The following is an 18,508-nucleotide window of genomic DNA, read 5'->3' on the forward strand; positions in this document are numbered from 1 at the left end:
TCAGATTTTCATCATATTTTATTACAAACTCTATACCATAATCAGCATTCTATTTACAATATCATGTGCGCTTGTATTGGAGGAAGATCAGTAGCGTTAAGTGTGACTTCCCTCATCTTGACAAGTTCTCTGTCCATCGTATGTTGTCGTCGCTCCTGCTGTAGCCAATAAAACATCTCGGTTCGATCCAGGTTTATTTTCTCCAGGTAAGGGCGACCCTGAAAAAGTCAAACAAAGTGCCGATACGGTTTACAATTTCTGTAAGAAAAAGGCAATCATAGTAAGGATAAATGTACCAGGGAAGCTTCATTCTAGATTACATAGATTTCAAATAAGAATCCCTCATAGTCAAAGAATTAGCAAAAAACTCACCAATAATTCAGTCAGTTACAGCAAAATAAATCAGAATCGTGACCGTGGTTTTGAAATCTTATATAATATAGCATAAGTCATGACATATTTTATTCCTTCGTTTCCTTTTTCTTAGTCGCGTTATATTGGGGTAAACCAAAATGAAGTTACTCCCAAGAATGATTACAATAATTGTCTCTGTGTCAACAACTTGAGAGAAAACCGCATGGAATGGTGACCGAGAGAACAGGAAAAGTCCTAATTAACCAAACCAACCCCAAAACAATTTGGTCAGTTTATCAACCGAACTGACTATGTAAATTGGCCACTGTTAAGAGTTTCTAAGCTGAAGTGTCAAGTGTTAGCCCTTTGTGAGAGGGATACTTGAACGCCAAAACAGTTGGTCACAAAAAGAAATGACTAAGTCTTCATGGAATGACTATTTCTGGATCTAAAGTGGGGTTTCACCAGGGTTTAGAAACATGAAAAAGACAAATAGGCAAGAACTGATCTACAGGAAAATCTCCCCTCCAACTCCTTGACCCTTCAAATTGTACATTTCCTTTCATTACACCAATGCACATGGCTTATTCAAAAAAAAAAACAGCATACCTGAAATGTCACAATGTCGCCAAACTGACGTTGAACATCTGTAACCGATCTTTTAATCTGACTCTCAATGCGAGTGAGGCGCTGCCACCCATGGAAAATAAAGTATTTCACGCACATTTCAGCAGTTTTTGTACACTTGTCCCTTCAAATAACTCTCACACAAATGGTTTAATGGCCAGCATGCAGCCTAAGTACACTCTATCATTAAAAAAGGGTGTTTGACGATTTGTTCATTACAAGTTGTTCATGTTGTTCGTATCATACAACTCAGTAAACACCCCAAGCCTGTTCTTCTGTGGGCCAATTTAAGATGTGCAAGAAGAACGTTTGATTGCCCTACCTTATTAAACCAATCCCTTGTCTTGGATTCCTTAATTCGCGAAGCAGATGAACCATTGTTTTCTAAGGAAAAAGTGCCACTTATAAGAAGGAACAACTGATTTATTTCAATAAAGATGTTACATGTAGGTTTGACTATCAGTAATGACTTGGGCTAAATTTGTTTCCTAATGCCTGAATCTAGAACATAATGTGGATGGCAAACCGCCTTTATCGAAACTTACCTTTGGAAAAGAATCTGTTAGGATCGGAAGCAGTTCTTTCAAAATCTTCAAGCTTAGTCATTAAACTCTCACGGTCTAAGATTACCTCTGTAGCAATTTCCCAGAAGGTAATAGCCTGAAATAATAAATTTTAACAGTTTCTGAGTTTCCGCCGATGAAGTGCAACTTAATATCTACATATGTAAAAGCTATATCGTGGCTCTAATCTCGAAGGTAGTTTTTTTGACGCAAGGAACCAAACCTTTGATTGACAATCGAAAGACCATACCATACACGAGTAAATCAAATTTGAAGCAAATGCGACTTGTTTCAATTTTTTCACATTGATCAAGAATGTTCTTGTACCTCTAGAAGATTACTGCTGTAGGGTTCAGCACTGTATTTTATAGCCATGTCTAGTCTCTGTGTATCAGGCATACATAACAATGTCCATAACCTTTCCAGACGATCCTGAGGCGACAATGAACCCACCTAACAAAATAAAATAATCTTAATAGACCTACTGCAAAAGGTGTGGGCGATCTTTATATGAATTATCATTTCCCTCAGAGTGACAAACCTCGCTTGTACTAGCCGTTTCTGCACCAGCACTACTAACAGCTTGTGGTATGACACCCACAGAACTTGTGTCCACTCTCTGCCGGTCAGAATTTGACATTGAGCTCACCGACTTTGCACTGCCAACCGAGTGAGACAATGGGGAGGTGGCTGCTCCACCTGTCTGTTTAGTTGATGTGTCTGGCGTAACGATATTAAGACTTTCCTCAAGATTAGCTAGAAGTTCCTCCTCTAAGAAAACAGAAGACAATAAAAAAATTTATCTCAAACGGCCTATTCGAAGTTGAACCCAAGCCACTCTACAGGAGAAAGTGAACAGAAACTCAACAGGAATCCACAAAATATCCATACTCCTCGATCTACTTGATTAGTCCTAATTTCTCATTAGATTGCTTCACTAAAGGACAGGAGTTTTTAAGGCGGTCATCAAGAACGACAGAGCAAAAGCAGAAAAACATTGTTTGATGACTGGAGCAACAAGTCCAAACGGATCACATTACTAACTCGTGTGATAGGAGTGGGCTACAGTGGATCTTGTGGAGCAAACAACAAAACATCATCGTTTTCATGCAGCATACTACTGTTTTAGGTTGCTTTTGCCCTTCGTTGCATCAATCGCTTTAGAGGACTTAGGATTGGAAGGGAAGTTGTGTGAACGTCGTCATACTTGCATTTGCTATAAATCTATTTACCGTCAACATCAGGTTCATTCCCAAGTCCTCCAAGAAGTACACTATTAACATTCCACACACCAGGTTGATAGTCCTTTTTTAACAACCTCAGTTGTGCTAGTTTTCGTTCTCGCTCCCTAAAACCAGAGTTGAGAACTGGTTAAATCAACACGTTTTTCACAAGAAATAGCCTAATTTAAGAGAAAAACCTTTCGTGTAACACCTAAATAAAATCTCACACTGTATACATTCTTGAGATTCGTCTACACATTCGTAGACACTTTGAGTTAACCACGTCTTCACAAAAGATTTCCGAGTATAGCTTGGAGATATAAAGCCTTTAATGACCTTAACAAAGCCATCTGAACGGTGTCTGGCCGAGCCTCGTCTCCATCCTCTCCGTCATCGGCTTCATGATCAGAATCGTACAAATGAAACAACAGTGACAGGTAGTCATTTTCCTGTAAGAACAAATGTTGATGTTATTTACCGTGCAATACGAGTATCATCAGAAGAGTAACACACAGAAGTCAAGATAATACATGTTCCAGTAACGCAAATTGACAAGAGAACAATCGAATTAGATCAGCATAAAAAATGAAACATGCATTTTTGCACAAGTGTTGACTAAAAAATTTGTCAGTTTGCATTCATTGTTCTTTTTTTCAAGGGCACAGAAAACTTGGAGACACTCTCATTTTCCTGAAAAAATTATTTGTTCAGCTCCATTTAAATTTGATGACCTGCATGAGATGGGCGGTTGTGTAGCAAGCTGAAATGTTCCTAATGTTTATGGTATAAAACTGAATTGGGAGAAACATTTGTCTAAAATTTTATTTCCGCTCCATGTAGTCAGTGTAGCCAGTGTAGTTTCTATAACTGGTGTTTCCAGTGTAGTTCCTGTAGTTCAGTGTAGCTGCTGTGGCTGTTATAGTTTAGTTTAGTAATGGAAGTGATTTATTTTTGTGTAGCTGGTGTATTTTTTTACATTTGGCGTTACTTTGGTGTAGTTTGTGATGAAGTTGTTACCTGAGTGGAGAGAAACTTAAGGAAGTCATCGGTTGTGATGGTGCTACGCCACCAAGCCAACCAAGAGTTGTAGGATTTATTTCCATGACCATTGTCATCTCCTTTCTTCAGCTTTGCCTGATATCATAACAAAAGGTAGGCATAAATCACTTGGTATAGATAACTTCGATTAACAAGGTCATTTTTTTCTCAGATAAATTTACTTCTTGATCAAATGTAGACACAGCCTAATTGGGTCTCGTTCACAATGGCTCTGGGCCGATGAACGTGTAAGGAATTACTACACTCTTTGCAGAAACTATGAATTGGAGGTACCTGAAGGATGTCTTCCCTTCCAAGACCACCGAACTTTGGGCTGCAGTTTCAATGAAGAAAATTAGTGTAAAATCAATCTTTTAGCTGACCAGCACAAAGTCCTTGGATAATAATCTTCCGGATTTGGGAGCTCGTGATCAGTCTATTTATTAGCTACTTATCTTTAAAAATTTCATGATGTCTGTGCTAACACAATGTATGTAATAAGTTTCGTTACTGCGTAACAGCGCTATCGATACATCGATCGCCATTATTTTTGATACAGACATTCGAAGGGAGTCTCAGCAAAATAAGATTAACAGGAATTCATAGATGTAAAGGTATGATGCCTGAATAATAAGTCTTTCTTGCTACCTGTTTCTCCAGTTGTCAGCAGTACCATTTCCCCATGGTGGAGGAATATCTTTTGCCAAGTTATTGTTCATCACACGCTCTGCACGGGGCTTGCATAGGGAAGAAGATGAGGTGCACAGAGTAAGATCTACTGTTTCCGTTGTTCTTTCCACATATAAATCCTACAAAGACATCGAACAAAAATGTGTTTCCTCCAAGACAAACCTCCATGATGCGCAATTACTTATCATTTTACTCAGCCTTCAACGCAATCAATCCGATAATTTAACATTTAATAAACACATGTATCTATCCCATATACATTGTCCATGTGTAGGTTCAAATTTTAAAGCACTATATTTATCATATATGTATTTTTTTTTTCTTTTTTTGCATGTTGAGTTTCCATGAGTGGTCTTGCATCGCGTTACCTGATCAAATAGGAGATGATCAGTGCCAATCGTCTTGGTGATTTCTTCATAAACTTCCTTAATTTCCTCGCCTATAAACAGGTTCTTATCCAGCCACTTGACAGTGGGTGTATCAATCTGAAATATCACGTCAAAAACAGCAACATCATCAAGACAATTCACAAATACGGTGTCCATGCATTCCAAAAATTAATTGGAATATGTGTATGAAGTTGAAAGAATATTAACCCTGACAGATACAAAACTATTCAAATTCAGAACAATTCTATGAAGAGATATTACGACTGAGACTCCTCTGAAATGCCAATAGGTCCTGAAATCTTTGCTTACCAAGAGATTAGTCGACTTTTATTAAAAATCCATGAAATGTGCTGAATTTACTCTCCCCTCCAAACAAACATGTGGAGTAAGGGCTTTTGCCACAGGGAACGGGACACTCCCTGTTCCCTAAACATTACTGTAGCAAGGGGAATCAGTGAAGCTCCAATGCTGTGTCTAATTCCTGTGCTTCATTGCATAGAATGTTTCACGTTATACACAACAAATAGGTAGTGAAAAGAAAACAAGAGCTCATTAACATTTTTCTATCAGTCTTCTTTTATTCGATTTTATCAAGAAACGCACCCCACATTTCAAGAAAAACATTTGGAGGAATTGAAATTTGACACCGCATCATTTTCTCCCACTTTCCCAATCTTCTTTTTATTGAACCACAACGCCATTTGACTGTTGTCCGTGCCCCCGGGCGTGGGAAACTTAAACCGTTCCTAAGTGAAATGGAGAATTTAAACCTGGAACTGTCAAGTCCTTTCAGTAGAATAAAAGTGTTTTATCTTTTAATATAGAGGTGTTTTTAAAGCCAACAAGCTTACTTTGGGAGCTGATGGTTCGTAAGAAAAAGTCTACAAGAGTCTTGGTCGCTAATCTTGCCTTTTGCAAAAAAATTGACGATCAAATCCAACACTTAGGTGGGGCATTTGAAAACAATTTTGTCCCTGGGGAGTGGAAATTTGAATGAACCAATCCTCTAAAGCTCAAATGCTCGGGGGTTGCCCTGGGGGAATGTTGAAGCTTCAAATTGATTGACACATTACATTTAAATTCACACAATCTGACAGACCGAACCACCATTCAAGAAACTTTTGTATTCCCATATCACTTGAATTTATACCCATATCTATTCATAACGATGACGAGAAGCGTGTGTGTATGTGGGTTTCGTCTTTTCTGTTTTAATCTTTATCTAAAAACACAACTAATGAACTAGTTAGCGTAATCTACGCAACACAAGTTACTCTCCTTGGTTTTACGTATGTCGTCACTTAAAAACAATTTAAAAGGAGATCAACCTCTTTACACGTGATATAAAAATTCATTTGATTGGCTGTTGTTTGAATATTCCTCGGGGTTAGCTTTAGTAAATGAAAATGAGAAGAGGAATTAATAAACAGTTATTTATTTTTCTAGTATAGGACGATTGTTGACACCCCTGACCAAGGAAACACAGTTTTAGGATCGCAAAATGTGTCTTGTTGACAATCTGTCCAGAAATGTATTGAACAATATTAAAACTGAGGTGAGTTTCAGAAGAAAGCCGTGAAACTTCAGTACTGTATACTCTTACCTCTCCGATGAGGTCATTGTAAACAGTGGGATATCTTTTGAGTGTCACTGAAGCTTTGTTGACTCGGTTGGACACTCGAACATCTGATGCTCTCACTACAGACTGAAAAGATAATCAAGTTATTCTTGGGGCATAACTATTCAGTCCACCCATATCTACCCTAAGTGGATGGTAAATAGCCCGTGAGAGCGCTTACGTTATGAGCGCTGGTGTCAAGTACTTAACAAACAAATTTTTCATCGCGTTAGCGTGTGAAAATAATTCTATTGAGGAGATAAAAGCCGTCAGATAACTTTTCCATCAGAAAAAATAACAATAAATGAGAAAATTAACATAAGATACATATGAAGGCTCCCTCTGACTCTTTCTCCAATGACAATACGTATGTCTAAGCACAATTATAAAATAACTGAGATACTACGCGCACCCTAATTGGTCAAAACCAACTGATAAACCCAAAGAAAATTGAAGTTTATTATCTAAAAGCAACAGACTAAACTTTCTATCAGTTTGCACGTCGGAGGCGAGTGTTTTACAAATTTTTATCCCGTGTTATCCAACATACCAAGAGGATTATCATAACTGTACACCGATGGAAAGTATAGTCTATTGCCTAAAGAAATTGCAATGCGGAAATCCCTCTTCAGGGGCGATGTCATTACAAAGTTTTTATTCCAGGTTTTTCTTTACTATACTGTTTCTACATTTCAAGAGCACATCTCAATTCCGCACGGACTAATGAAGTAAACAGGTTTCCTCCAGTACGATTATTGTTTTAAACACCTTTCAACCCATGATGATTTATCTGAGGGTTTTACTGTCTTATTCCCCAAACTGTCCCTATCAAATATAAATATAAATATCGAGTTCCTATAAAATTTTTTTTTTTCAAACGTACCTTATCAGGAAGTCGCAGTGACACAACTGCAGGCTGAGGATGCTGACATAAATGAACATACTTATTAAGACATGTTCTATAAATGTGTTATTAGTTCGAGCAGTTTGAGATTGAAAGAATATTTTGAAGTGGTTAAGAGCCTCTCGTGTATTTAGTCTTGTCAAAGCCATTGTTTCTTCAGATGCACTGAAGGAATTGGTGAGATTAACAGGCAGTCCTTTATATCTATATAAGACAGTTATGTTGCTCTGAAAGAACGAGAAGTGAAGGATAAAAGCGTGGAAAGTAGAAAGACGGGTGAAATGTTCAGATAATTATCAACTTCAAACTCAAGAAGAGGTTCGAAAATTCAGACAGATGATGCAAAAATGACAAAATCTTAACTTACCTCTTCACCGGTAAATTCTGTGATACTGAAACAGGAAAATGGAAATCAACTTGAGGTGAGTCCAGATGATTGTATCACTAATATAATATTCTTTACATCAAATATTATGCTCTGTTTTTACCTAACGATAAAAAAAATGGAATGTCGGTCGTTTCGCAAACGCCTCTAGTTAGTTCGCAAACGTGTAGAAGTCAGTTCGCAAACGTTTAGAAGTCAGTTCGCAAACGTGTAGAAGTCAGTTTGCAAACGTTTAGAAGTCAGTTCGCAAACGTTTAGAAGTCAGTTCGCAGACGTTTAGAAGTCAGCTCGCAAACGTTTAGACTACAGTTCGCAAACGTTATCAACATTTATATGTGTAGAAGTTAGTTCACACACATTGCAGATTTTATATGTCAACGTTTAAGGATACAAACTAACTCTCTAACTTAAGTCATGCAGTCTTGTTGTTGATTTCGCTCTATCACAGCGCTTGCATGTTGCATGTACAATAGCTGTAATCCGCAAATCAATCTACCGATATGAAACAGGTCCTACTGTTTTTGTGTTTTATCAGGAAGCTTTGCTCTTTGAAGGATGATTCACAACTACTGAGACACCGGATAAAAACTGCCCATTTGATTATGAAATATACTTAAGCGAGAAATAAGTTGTGAGATTTCACATCCAACAATTTACGCATACAACGTGTCAGCAATGTAGTATTCTGAATCGTATAGTTAAACCCAAGTTGACATGTAAATGTTTATTACGTTTGCGAACTGACTTCTGAACGTTTGCGACCTGACTTCTATACGTTTGTGAACTGACCAGAGATGTTTGCGAAACGACTCATTGTCGAACCGACCGGTTACCAAAAAATGTAGTCCAACTAAACATGGAGAGACAACACCTAAATTCGTGTGGTTTACAAACGAGGCCCAAAATAAACAAAATGTGAATTAATCAACGATGAAATGAAGAAGTACTTATATAAAGAAGCAATCGGCATTCTCAATAGCCACACCAATGTTTAGAGAGGTGTTCATTCTTCTTTAATAATTAGTTATGCAACTGAATTTTAAATCAATTTTACGATTGTTTACCCCACCCAATTTCCTTCCTTTATTGCGTGTCCACAATAATCCAGCATTGCACTGGTTTAGGTTTATCTCCCTCTGTGACTGGTTTACACAATTCAAGCAAACCTCTCATGCGCTGATCAGATGTGAAACTAAAATCAATGGCAAATGAAAGATTTCCGTTTTCTCGTGCTTCAGACAATTGAGCGCCAATTTTTACGTTGAATCCTCATTGGCTCTTAGTGATATCTTCTTCAGTAAAAATGTGCTGAATTTCTTGTTCCCAATGAATTCAAACCGATGATTGTACCAAATGGCAGTAACTATTTCCCAAATAAGGAAAAATAACCATGAAGAATGTGAGAGACGAAATGAATCATGAAAACGTTTCGTAATGAGAACTGAACTTAAAAAAAATGCACGACAAATTATCAGTTCAATTTGTTTTCGTGAAATCTTACGTTTCTTCCTGAATAGTTGGATCAACAGCCACTGAAGACGCCTCTGTTGACCCTATTGTGGATGTGACACTACTTGTATCATCTAAGTTGTCCTTAGATTCAACTTCTCTCTTTAGCCGCTTTTGTGTCTTCTGATCTCTTTCCTTGTGTCTCGTGCTGTGCCGAGCAAGTGCCTTGAACAAAACGTAAACCTTTGTTGCATAACCTACTCGCTCACTGTAGCAAAGTCTTCAATAACTTTTAGGCAGAAGTCTTACATGAACAATCAACAATTGTGTAACTCGAACCTGTAAAAGTGGGGGAAGATCGTCGTATTCTTCTTCGCCTCGAACTCCTTCCTAAACCATAGACAAGACACAAGATCGCCATTCACAGATTTGATAAAACAAACAGTAGCTTTGCAAGAGGGAAGCTTCAATAACAAATGAAGAACAAAACTGTTGCAATTTCACCGTATTGGATCTAAAGATGAGGATAGGGCTGGCTAAACAATGCACTAACTGTCACTCTTCTAGAATCCTCTTACAAAATCTCGAAGGCTGTATTTCCTCTTAGAAGTAACTTGTCTGTCTCATTAAAAGGGAACTGTGGGGTTCATCTTTAACTTGGGCGATGCTTTCTGCTTACTACCATCGCTTTAGATCCGCGTATGCTTAAGAGTTGTACTGCCGGTTTTAATAACAATTACGACAAACTATGACTAGTCTATTCAATGTACATAATATGATTGTACTGTATAACATTTTAAAACCACAACGAAAAAACAGTATTCAACAGTAAATTAGTTGTACTGCCGGTTTTAATAACAATTACGACAAACTATGGCCAGTCTATTCAATGTACATAATATGATTGTACTGTATAACATTTTAAAACCACAACGAAAAAACAGTATTCCAAAATGATAAACTGGCGTTACTTTTCATGAAAGTCTTTTCACTTGTCGCTTTTGATGTAGATGTAGCTTTCGTGAATCTTGGTTTTTGAGTTTAACTTTTGAATTCACATGATAGCATCGTTTTTGATAATGGAAGATATAGACACGATCGGCGCTGGTAGATGTAAATCGCCAATAATCGTATGTATACATGTTACTAAGTATATTCTGTTCTTTACCGAGGGTTTTGATGACAAAGACGAGTCCAGAAGTTTGACGAGGTCTCGTGAGGCATGATTTGCATTATCAGACCTAAAAATATACAGTAAATTTACCTTTGGTTTCAAGCTCCTAAATATTAGCAAACTAAGTGTTAAACAGTTTTAACCTGGAACCTACATCTCGCAAATCTGCCACAGTCCGTGGATATAGCTCTATCTGGTTTGATAGTATAGGTTAACAACAAAGATAAAATATCTGTACTCTAAATTTAGTGACGATATAAGAATAGGTTGGACAGTCTATTTAACTTAATAAATATTTCGTCACTGGACACATACAAATGCATGGATGATATGGTGCTTTTGTACGCAAATTATTTCATTTACAAATTAGTTCATTTAGAGCCATTGATTATAACTTAACAAAGTCAACTGAACTTCTTGAGTCTACGATCTGATAGGGGCTAAGTTTGTAAAAGCTATGGTGTTATCGGATTTTGAAATATGCAGGGGGCCAAATAAACAACAACCTTTTTTCAGCTATCTTGTCATCTTCAAGTCCATCAAACGTTTCCTCTTCCTGAAATGATATTAGCAATAAATAAGGAAAAAAGACATTGCTGACTCTTGAGAACTTGACCTTTCAAAGGAGATTGGGAAAGATTTGAGTGACCAGGAATTTCAGTTCCCAGAATTCACAAAAAATGACCAGAAATGAGGGAAAAACAGAGTTGACTAATTTTTTTGTTTTGTTTTTGTTTTTGTCTTTTTTGTTACAGTAAACATACCAATCAAATTTTAGGTACAGTACAAAGAGGTCGGCTGAAAATATAACATTCTGGGCTCCATTATACTGTTAGTCTGGACTCTGATATTAAAAAACACAGTTTGAGACACAATGGGTAAACATTACATGGAAAATTACCCAAAGGGAACCCCTGGAAGGGAACCAAACAAATTCTTGCTAGCAAGAAGGGAAAGTTACCAAGCCTTACCAAGGGTAATATTACATAAATGTAAGCAGAGAGAAATCCAGGGAAAACAATTAGGGTTTGAGTTACTGGGAGTTTTACTGTATTTTTTTTAACCCTTAACCTTAACTTCATATTCATGTTCTTTACACTGTTCTCTTCACAATTTCTTTGGTACTGACAAGGAGAATTTGCCTCAAAATCAGATGCTTCTTGAATTGGTTATCATTTCCTTTATTCTCATGACCTTTACTTTACAAGAGTGATACTGTTACAGAAATTAGGTGCATATCACTCTTAGGGGTTAGAGCTGGGTTAAAAGAAAAGTATAGTACCCATTTAGAAGAATCAAAACGTAGGGAACAGGGTAGAAAAATAGGTTTCTGCTGCTACTGCTCTTAGTTTGCTGTGTTTACTTTTGAGATCAAGAGATTGATGGACTCGAAATTCAAATGGTAAATATATCAGGAAACGACACAGAAAGGTCCATTAGGCCTACAAAGTCACTAGAAATTTCATGAAAAGGTCCCCTCCTTATCCAGGTGACAGAGAAGCACTCCCTGCTACCCTTTTGGTAGGATGAACTCTCAAAATAACACTATTGTTTGCACACACCAAAAGTTTACTCTCACTCTGGCTTCTCTTGAGTACATGAGCTAGAATATGTGATAATAAAGCAACAATATTAGCATTTGAATTCATTTCAGCAAAGAGATTTCAAAATTTTAATTATTTCACATTTCTATTCAAAGGCAACACACTATGAAAGGCAAATTTTCTTTATTTGTATGGTGTTGGAGTGTTCTATTCACTCCTACTTGTACATTATGAAATATTTATATTAGCTGAAGTGTAAAGAGGAAAATTGAGAAGTTCTTCCATCTTCCCATTTAATATCTCCAAACCTTTTACATCTTCTGGCAAGACACCAAGCTCTTCTAGTACAGCATCCCTTGAAAACAATTCTGGCAACGATGAAAATTTCTTTACCGAAAAAAAGAAAGAAGAAAAAAGGTCTTAGTAGTTACATAGACGATATAAGTGTCAAATTTATTGTCATACAGTTAAGTGCTTTTAAAAGAGCACATGGAAGTGTGACTAGAATTAATATTCCTTGGGCAAAATTATACTCCAAAAGTAAACCTAGAGTTCGTATTCGATTAACCAACAGCAGAGAGCTAGACTGCATGGATATGTAACACATGACTTACTTGCCGTAAAGAGTTGAGTGTTGCATCATCATTTCTGTGTAAATAAAAATATTGTTTCAGCAAATTGAGCAATGAAATAAAATATTGCATCAAGAGAGGGAGATGTGGATCATGACATTCCCACAACATACTGCTTCAAGTAGTTTAATAGGCCATTTTACAGTTGTGTATGTAGTTGCCAAGCCTTTTATTTGGAGTGAGGCTGAAGGCGACCTGGTTAAGGTAGAGACCAGTATCTAGTAAGCATGATAACAAAGTAATTTACTTTTCAAAAGCAGCAAGGTTTGTATCATAACAAGGTCACCCTTTGCCTCACTCCTGTTCAAAGGCTTGGCAACCAAGCACACAACTGTAAAATGGACTATTGTGTCACAGGGAGTCATAGTAATACAAAATGTTGCAATCCACATCTTAATGAACACATTGTAAGAAAATGATAACACTTCATAAATGAGACACCACAACCTTTTTAATGATAGACAAAAATTAAGGAAAAAGGTTTACCTTTCTCCAGAAAGGTTTTCCTCTGATATTGAAACAGAATCTGAGGAGTAAAACAAACTGTTATTTATTGACCTGCTACCAACAAAATTATACAAAAAAAATCTTTATCTCTATCCTTCCTGGAAATTAAGGTCATCACAGTGGGCATGTACATTCCACCATGAATTTTTTGGTGTACTGGGCAGGGGTGTTCAAAGCTGGGTTAAGATAACCCAGGATTAGTGTGGAATCTGATTTCAGATTTGATAGCTTCAAAAGAAAATTCAGTTGGATTATTTTTGTCTAGAATGTAATTATTGGGTGATTTAAAAAGGATACAGAAAATTATCCCAAATAGGCTTTTGAATAAGGGAATAAAGAAACCTGGATTAAAATCTAAATTATGTTGAGTTAGTGCTAATAGGCCTTCAAACAACTGGGTCCTGCCCTTGCGAACTGAATTCCCAGTTTTCTGGGAATTCCTAGGAATTCCTAGGAATTCCTAGGAATTCTCAAAAATTCCCAATTATGCAAATGACCCTTGCAAACCGAATTCCCAGTTTTCTGGGAATTTCTGGGAATTCTTAGGAATTCCTAAAAATTCCTAGGAATTCCTAGGAATTCCTAGGAATTCTCAAAAATTCCCAACTATGAAAATTAACTCTGATTTAAAAAGCTTGGAATTACTGGGAATTTCTAGGAAAGGAAGACTCCAGTTTTGTGAGGACTTGGAATCCCTAGGAATTCCTAGGAATTCTCAGCTTTACAAACTACCTATAATTTAAGAAGTGTGGAACTCTTGATAATTTCTGGGAATTGAATTTGAGGCAATTTTGATACCCTGAGGTCCACATAAATTCTAAGAAATTCTCAATACCTTGAATGTGAAGGTTTTAAGAAAAAGAGTAATTTCAGAGGCTTAAAACTTTGGTTCAATAAAAGGTATGCTATACAAAACTTACCAAGAGATATACATACATGTACATGTTTATAACTTAAAGATCATGAAATTTATTACTCAAACTAAGTTTTAGTAAATCTTTACATTAATCTGGATTTTCTCATGAACCAGCTGTCAGTTATGTTAAATGGAAATTGCCAACTTCCACAATAATTAACAATAATTACATTGTTATCTTACTTCCCTAACCTACATTACTGGTTGCCTTTGTTAGAAAACCTTGGAACAGTCAAGCTCAGTTGCCTCAAACGCTGCCAGAGACTTTTTGTTGACAATACTTTTAGTAGAAATTTCATGCCTTAGACAAACAAATTCAACACCTAATTAATCTTTCTTTTTTCATGATTGTTGTTGCTGCTTTTTTTTTCAGTTTTTTGCTCTATTTTCATGACTAATTGCTGTAATTTGTTTTGCTGTTTTTCTTCTTACAAAACATTTTTGTAAGAAAAGGGGAACATTGACTACCTCTGTCTTGTCTGCATGCCAAATGTTTGCAAAGTGTGTGGATGATCCACAAGTATTGGAACTCTTACAAAAATGTTTTGTAAGAGTTCCAATACTTGTGGATCATCCACACACTTTGCAAACATTTGGCATGCAGACAAGACAGAGGTAGTCAATGTTCCCTTAGAGGAAAAACACCTTTTATATGATGTCTTCAATTTACTTTATTTGAAACTCTGATCTGAAAATATTTGTCAACAAGACTTGTTAGTAGTGAGAAGTACCAACCAAATTTCCTTTCATAACTTAATTTCTTAAATGTCCCAATCACTGGATCTCCCAAAAAAATATTACATCTTTTTATTTTTGGTGCAAATTACAAGTCCTTCTTTATATAAAAATGAAAAGTGATAGTCACACTTCGATAATAACAGCTCTTAAGTTTACTTGTTGTTCTTCTCTGTCTGTCAGCTATCAACAAGATTGTTTTATACTTCGGGCAGTGCATAACTATTTGTGGACCAGAGTTCCAACGCAGCTCTGTAATCGCATATAGCTACTCCTGTCTCTTGTACAAATGTTTCTCCTTTGTAAGACGCACTCTACTCTGTTGTCAATACTGCTTTAAGTTCATTGGAAACGACTGACTGAGGAATCGAGATGGCGGTGTTGGAACGTGTTGCTGAACGCTTGCTACGGTCAAGCTTTGTAGATTTAGGTACTGGTACACTGGGATCATCTATGTATCTCTTATACTTCCGAATGTGGTATCCTTCTTTTATAAATATGAGGGTAAAAGACGATTTGTAGTCGCATTCAAAACTGTGATTGGCTAGTGTTATTTCTCACCTTGGCCATTAACACAACTCAAGTGAGTTTCGAGTCTTTGTTTCCTCGACAACTTTCGGCCACAAATCGTGCATTTGTAATACGATCGATTCTTTTCGATTATTTCTACATAGAGTGAGCTCACATCTTTATTTATATCACCAAGCTATCCATCTTCTAAAAGCAGAAAACCGGTCGGAGAAGTCAGAATAAAGTTAGGCGCTTTTCTTAACACTGCAATCGGCAAGCCAGCGGATTCACTTTGCTAGCCAATTACAAGTCCTAAAAGATCCACGTGATCATGCCCGTGATCGGAAACAAAGAAGACTCCATTTGGCGCTCATCTTTGAATGTACTTTGGATCGGTTGATCGCTTTTCTCAACTGTTTTGCTTAATATAACATTTCTAAAGATAGCTTTTATTGTGGTTCAATGGGAAAACGAGAATAGCGTGAGTGTTGTAAAAGAAAAGAAAGTCGTTGGCGCCGTGGAGTTAAAAGAAGGGACAACAGTTAGACATATTGACTGGTACAAACAAGGGTCGAGTGGCCATCTGTAAAGCTACGATTTTGAAAGTTTGTGGTGAGTAAAAATTGCGATATTCGTTACGTGATCAAAATCTTATAAAAGAATAGATGTAGCGGGTTGAATTAAGCTTACATAACGCTCGGCGCAACTGAAACTAGAATAATTCTGAGAATCGAATCGGTCACTTGCATGCCGCAGTTTCTTAAGCTTATGCTTTACAATGAAATAAACCTATCAGTAAGGTTTCAAGATTCCTCTAGTCACGTTTGGGAACATTCAAGATTCATAATAGGAACTGTTATTAAACAAACCTTAGTACATAAAGAAGCCCTCCTTGGTAAAAACAAAATAATGTATTCAGCCCTTTTTTAGTAAAATCCATGAGAGAGATGTACTAACTCCAATATAAAAGTCACTCAATATAACAGAGATTTCTCAATTTGAGAATCCAATGAATGCCCTTTTCCTCATAGCCATCTTAAAAGCCTGGTCTGAGCTTTAAATATACATATTTTAATATATTATTTTTTTTCAAATTCAGATGTCAAGGAATCCAGATACAAAATGGTCAAGGTTCTTGTTGACAACCTCATTCAAGGCCAACTCATTGTGAGCCCAGGAAAAAAATACAAACAGTACAAACAGCAGCTAAGTTTGCAGTTTAGGATAACTTCATTCTAATTTATTGTTACAGTTACAACAAGATTTTAATCAAAAAATCAATTTTATTTGTCTGTAATTAGCCCCTTCACTCCCAAGAGTGCTTGGTTTTCAAATATAACTTAAGATATTGTATTTTATGGAAAAGAATCAACAGATTTTATTCACAATTTGTGTCAAACCAAATTTAATGATTGATTAGAACTATTTTATATGAATAGTTGTAATTGAGGATTAATCCGTATGAAGTTTTCAAGAAAGGAAACATAAATCAAATTCCATCCTAATATTACCACACATTGATGTTAATTAATCAAAAATATTTTACATGTAAGCCTCAACTAAGCTTCTAAATAAATTTCATTGAATACTTGAATTTTAGCTGGGTTTTTTTTAATTTAAAGTATTTATTTTATATTATTAGCCTCAAAATTCCCAGTAATTCTTAAACATTCCTAAAAATTCCCAAAAATTCCCAGAAATTCCCAGAAATTTACAGCTTTTCAGGGAAAGTCATTGGCTCTCTGAGTTGGAATTCCTAGGAATTCCTAGGAATTCCTAGGAATTCCAAGTCCTGTTGGCTATAAACTTGGAATTTCTGGGAATTTCTGGGAATTTCTGGGAATTTCTAGGAATTTCTAGGTTTTTAGAACCAGAGTTGTTATGGTTGGGAATTCCTAGGAATTCCTAGGAATTCCCAGTCCGAATTTACCGTGAAAATTCACACCTTTATTCCTAGGAATTCCTAGGAATTCCTAGGAATAAATTCCTAGGAATTCCTAGGAATTCCAAAAGCCATTTCGCAAGGGTGGAGACCAATTTGTTGTTTAGCTTTAAATTTGAGTTGTATTTTAAAACATTATTTCACAACTTTGGAACCATGCCATGCCAAAGTAATAAAGGAATGCAATCATAAAGATAAATACCAAGCATAAGGCAGGAAACAATGTCAGAAGTATAGAAAGTTCTGAGTACAGTTGTCCTAAGGTATGCAAAGTCTCCATGAGTGCAAGGCTCAAAAAGGGAAGTCAACAGATCAAGGGAAAGGGATGATGAAGGAAAATCCTTTGGTTCCAATTGTGAACCTGGGGCAGGAGTTAATTCATTTAAGATTATTTTTACCTGATATAGATTTTTTTTGGAGGGGAAGATTTTGACTGCTAATGTTCTGAAATAAACTTGATTGTAGATGTGGCATTTGCCTTTGTAGCTGTAAGAGAAATCATGAAACAATAAGTTGCTTACCAAACAACTTGTGGTTAAATGTGATATAAGAAAACCAGTTAAACAACCAAGCATGCAGGCATAAATGTTACTCACTTTGTGAGCAACTTCCTTAGCTAGAATGATGCATAATGGATGTTAAATCTATAAAACCCAATATTTGCTACAGGTCTTTAGATCCTCTCTTTACGGGTAAAGTCTGTATTCTAGCCCATTAGCCCACCCAGCAGGAGCTTATCTCCGTTTCCAAACCATGTCGAAGCAATCAGAAGTATATTACTACTCCCCCACTGGATGGAATGCTATTCTGTCACAGTGTTGCCCCCAACATTTCATCAGGCTTCCCTGAAAATTTGCTGGTACCCATTTATACCCCTGGGTAGAGAGAGGAAGTGTGGGAGTAAAGTGTCTTGCCAAGAACACAATACATTGACCTGGCCAGGTCTCAAACCCTCTTATTTCACTAAATAATTTCACATTCTGGTAAAAAGGAAGTATATGTATGACATCTGTTTGATCAGAGTGTCATATATGTGGGTTATTGACCAAGCATGAAAAATGAACAAGGCTTATATCCAGCCATCTTGACTGAACAAGCCTGGTCAATAAGGCATTTCCTATGTAGAAAAAATATTTTTATTAGTAAGAATTATATAACTTGTTGTTTTGAGAACTGAGCAAGAAAGCCAACTGTGTTTGTAGCACAATAAATGCACAAGGGTTGTTTATTTCTCTGTTTTGACTGTCTCCTGCAGCTAATATTATACAACTTTATTGCTGACACTGTCCAAAATTAAACACTAATTGT

At 36.5% G+C, this 18,508-nt stretch overlaps 1 protein-coding gene across 2 annotated transcripts in view; it reads right to left on the reverse strand.

The window, feature by feature from the left end:
- The window catches only part of LOC131773088 (coiled-coil domain-containing protein 87), a 26,197-nt gene continuing 7,689 nt past the window's right edge, over nucleotides 1-18,508 (reverse strand). For both annotated transcript variants that reach the window (XM_059089054.2, XM_059089053.2), the window contains exons 11-34: nucleotides 17,599-17,686; nucleotides 13,077-13,116; nucleotides 12,573-12,606; nucleotides 12,267-12,345; nucleotides 11,977-12,017; nucleotides 10,921-10,970; nucleotides 10,409-10,481; nucleotides 9,580-9,630; nucleotides 9,293-9,465; nucleotides 7,774-7,798; nucleotides 7,386-7,427; nucleotides 6,488-6,589; nucleotides 4,864-4,980; nucleotides 4,454-4,614; nucleotides 4,100-4,139; nucleotides 3,785-3,901; nucleotides 3,104-3,216; nucleotides 2,777-2,892; nucleotides 2,086-2,315; nucleotides 1,872-1,997; nucleotides 1,527-1,641; nucleotides 1,304-1,365; nucleotides 964-1,044; nucleotides 1-218 (exon numbers count right to left, since the gene is read on the reverse strand). In XM_059089054.2, the coding sequence (XP_058945037.2) occupies nucleotides 54-218; nucleotides 964-1,044; nucleotides 1,304-1,365; nucleotides 1,527-1,641; nucleotides 1,872-1,997; nucleotides 2,086-2,315; nucleotides 2,777-2,892; nucleotides 3,104-3,216; nucleotides 3,785-3,901; nucleotides 4,100-4,139; nucleotides 4,454-4,614; nucleotides 4,864-4,980; nucleotides 6,488-6,589; nucleotides 7,386-7,427; nucleotides 7,774-7,798; nucleotides 9,293-9,465; nucleotides 9,580-9,630; nucleotides 10,409-10,481; nucleotides 10,921-10,970; nucleotides 11,977-12,017; nucleotides 12,267-12,345; nucleotides 12,573-12,606; nucleotides 13,077-13,116; nucleotides 17,599-17,686 (2,241 nt within the window). In that variant the 3' untranslated portion in view covers nucleotides 1-53. The remainder of the gene's footprint in view (nucleotides 219-963; nucleotides 1,045-1,303; nucleotides 1,366-1,526; nucleotides 1,642-1,871; nucleotides 1,998-2,085; nucleotides 2,316-2,776; nucleotides 2,893-3,103; nucleotides 3,217-3,784; nucleotides 3,902-4,099; nucleotides 4,140-4,453; nucleotides 4,615-4,863; nucleotides 4,981-6,487; nucleotides 6,590-7,385; nucleotides 7,428-7,773; nucleotides 7,799-9,292; nucleotides 9,466-9,579; nucleotides 9,631-10,408; nucleotides 10,482-10,920; nucleotides 10,971-11,976; nucleotides 12,018-12,266; nucleotides 12,346-12,572; nucleotides 12,607-13,076; nucleotides 13,117-17,598; nucleotides 17,687-18,508) is intronic.

This window comes from Pocillopora verrucosa, chromosome 4, assembly GCF_036669915.1.
Source record: "Pocillopora verrucosa isolate sample1 chromosome 4, ASM3666991v2, whole genome shotgun sequence".
Classification (NCBI taxonomy): domain Eukaryota; kingdom Metazoa; phylum Cnidaria; class Anthozoa; order Scleractinia; family Pocilloporidae; genus Pocillopora; species Pocillopora verrucosa.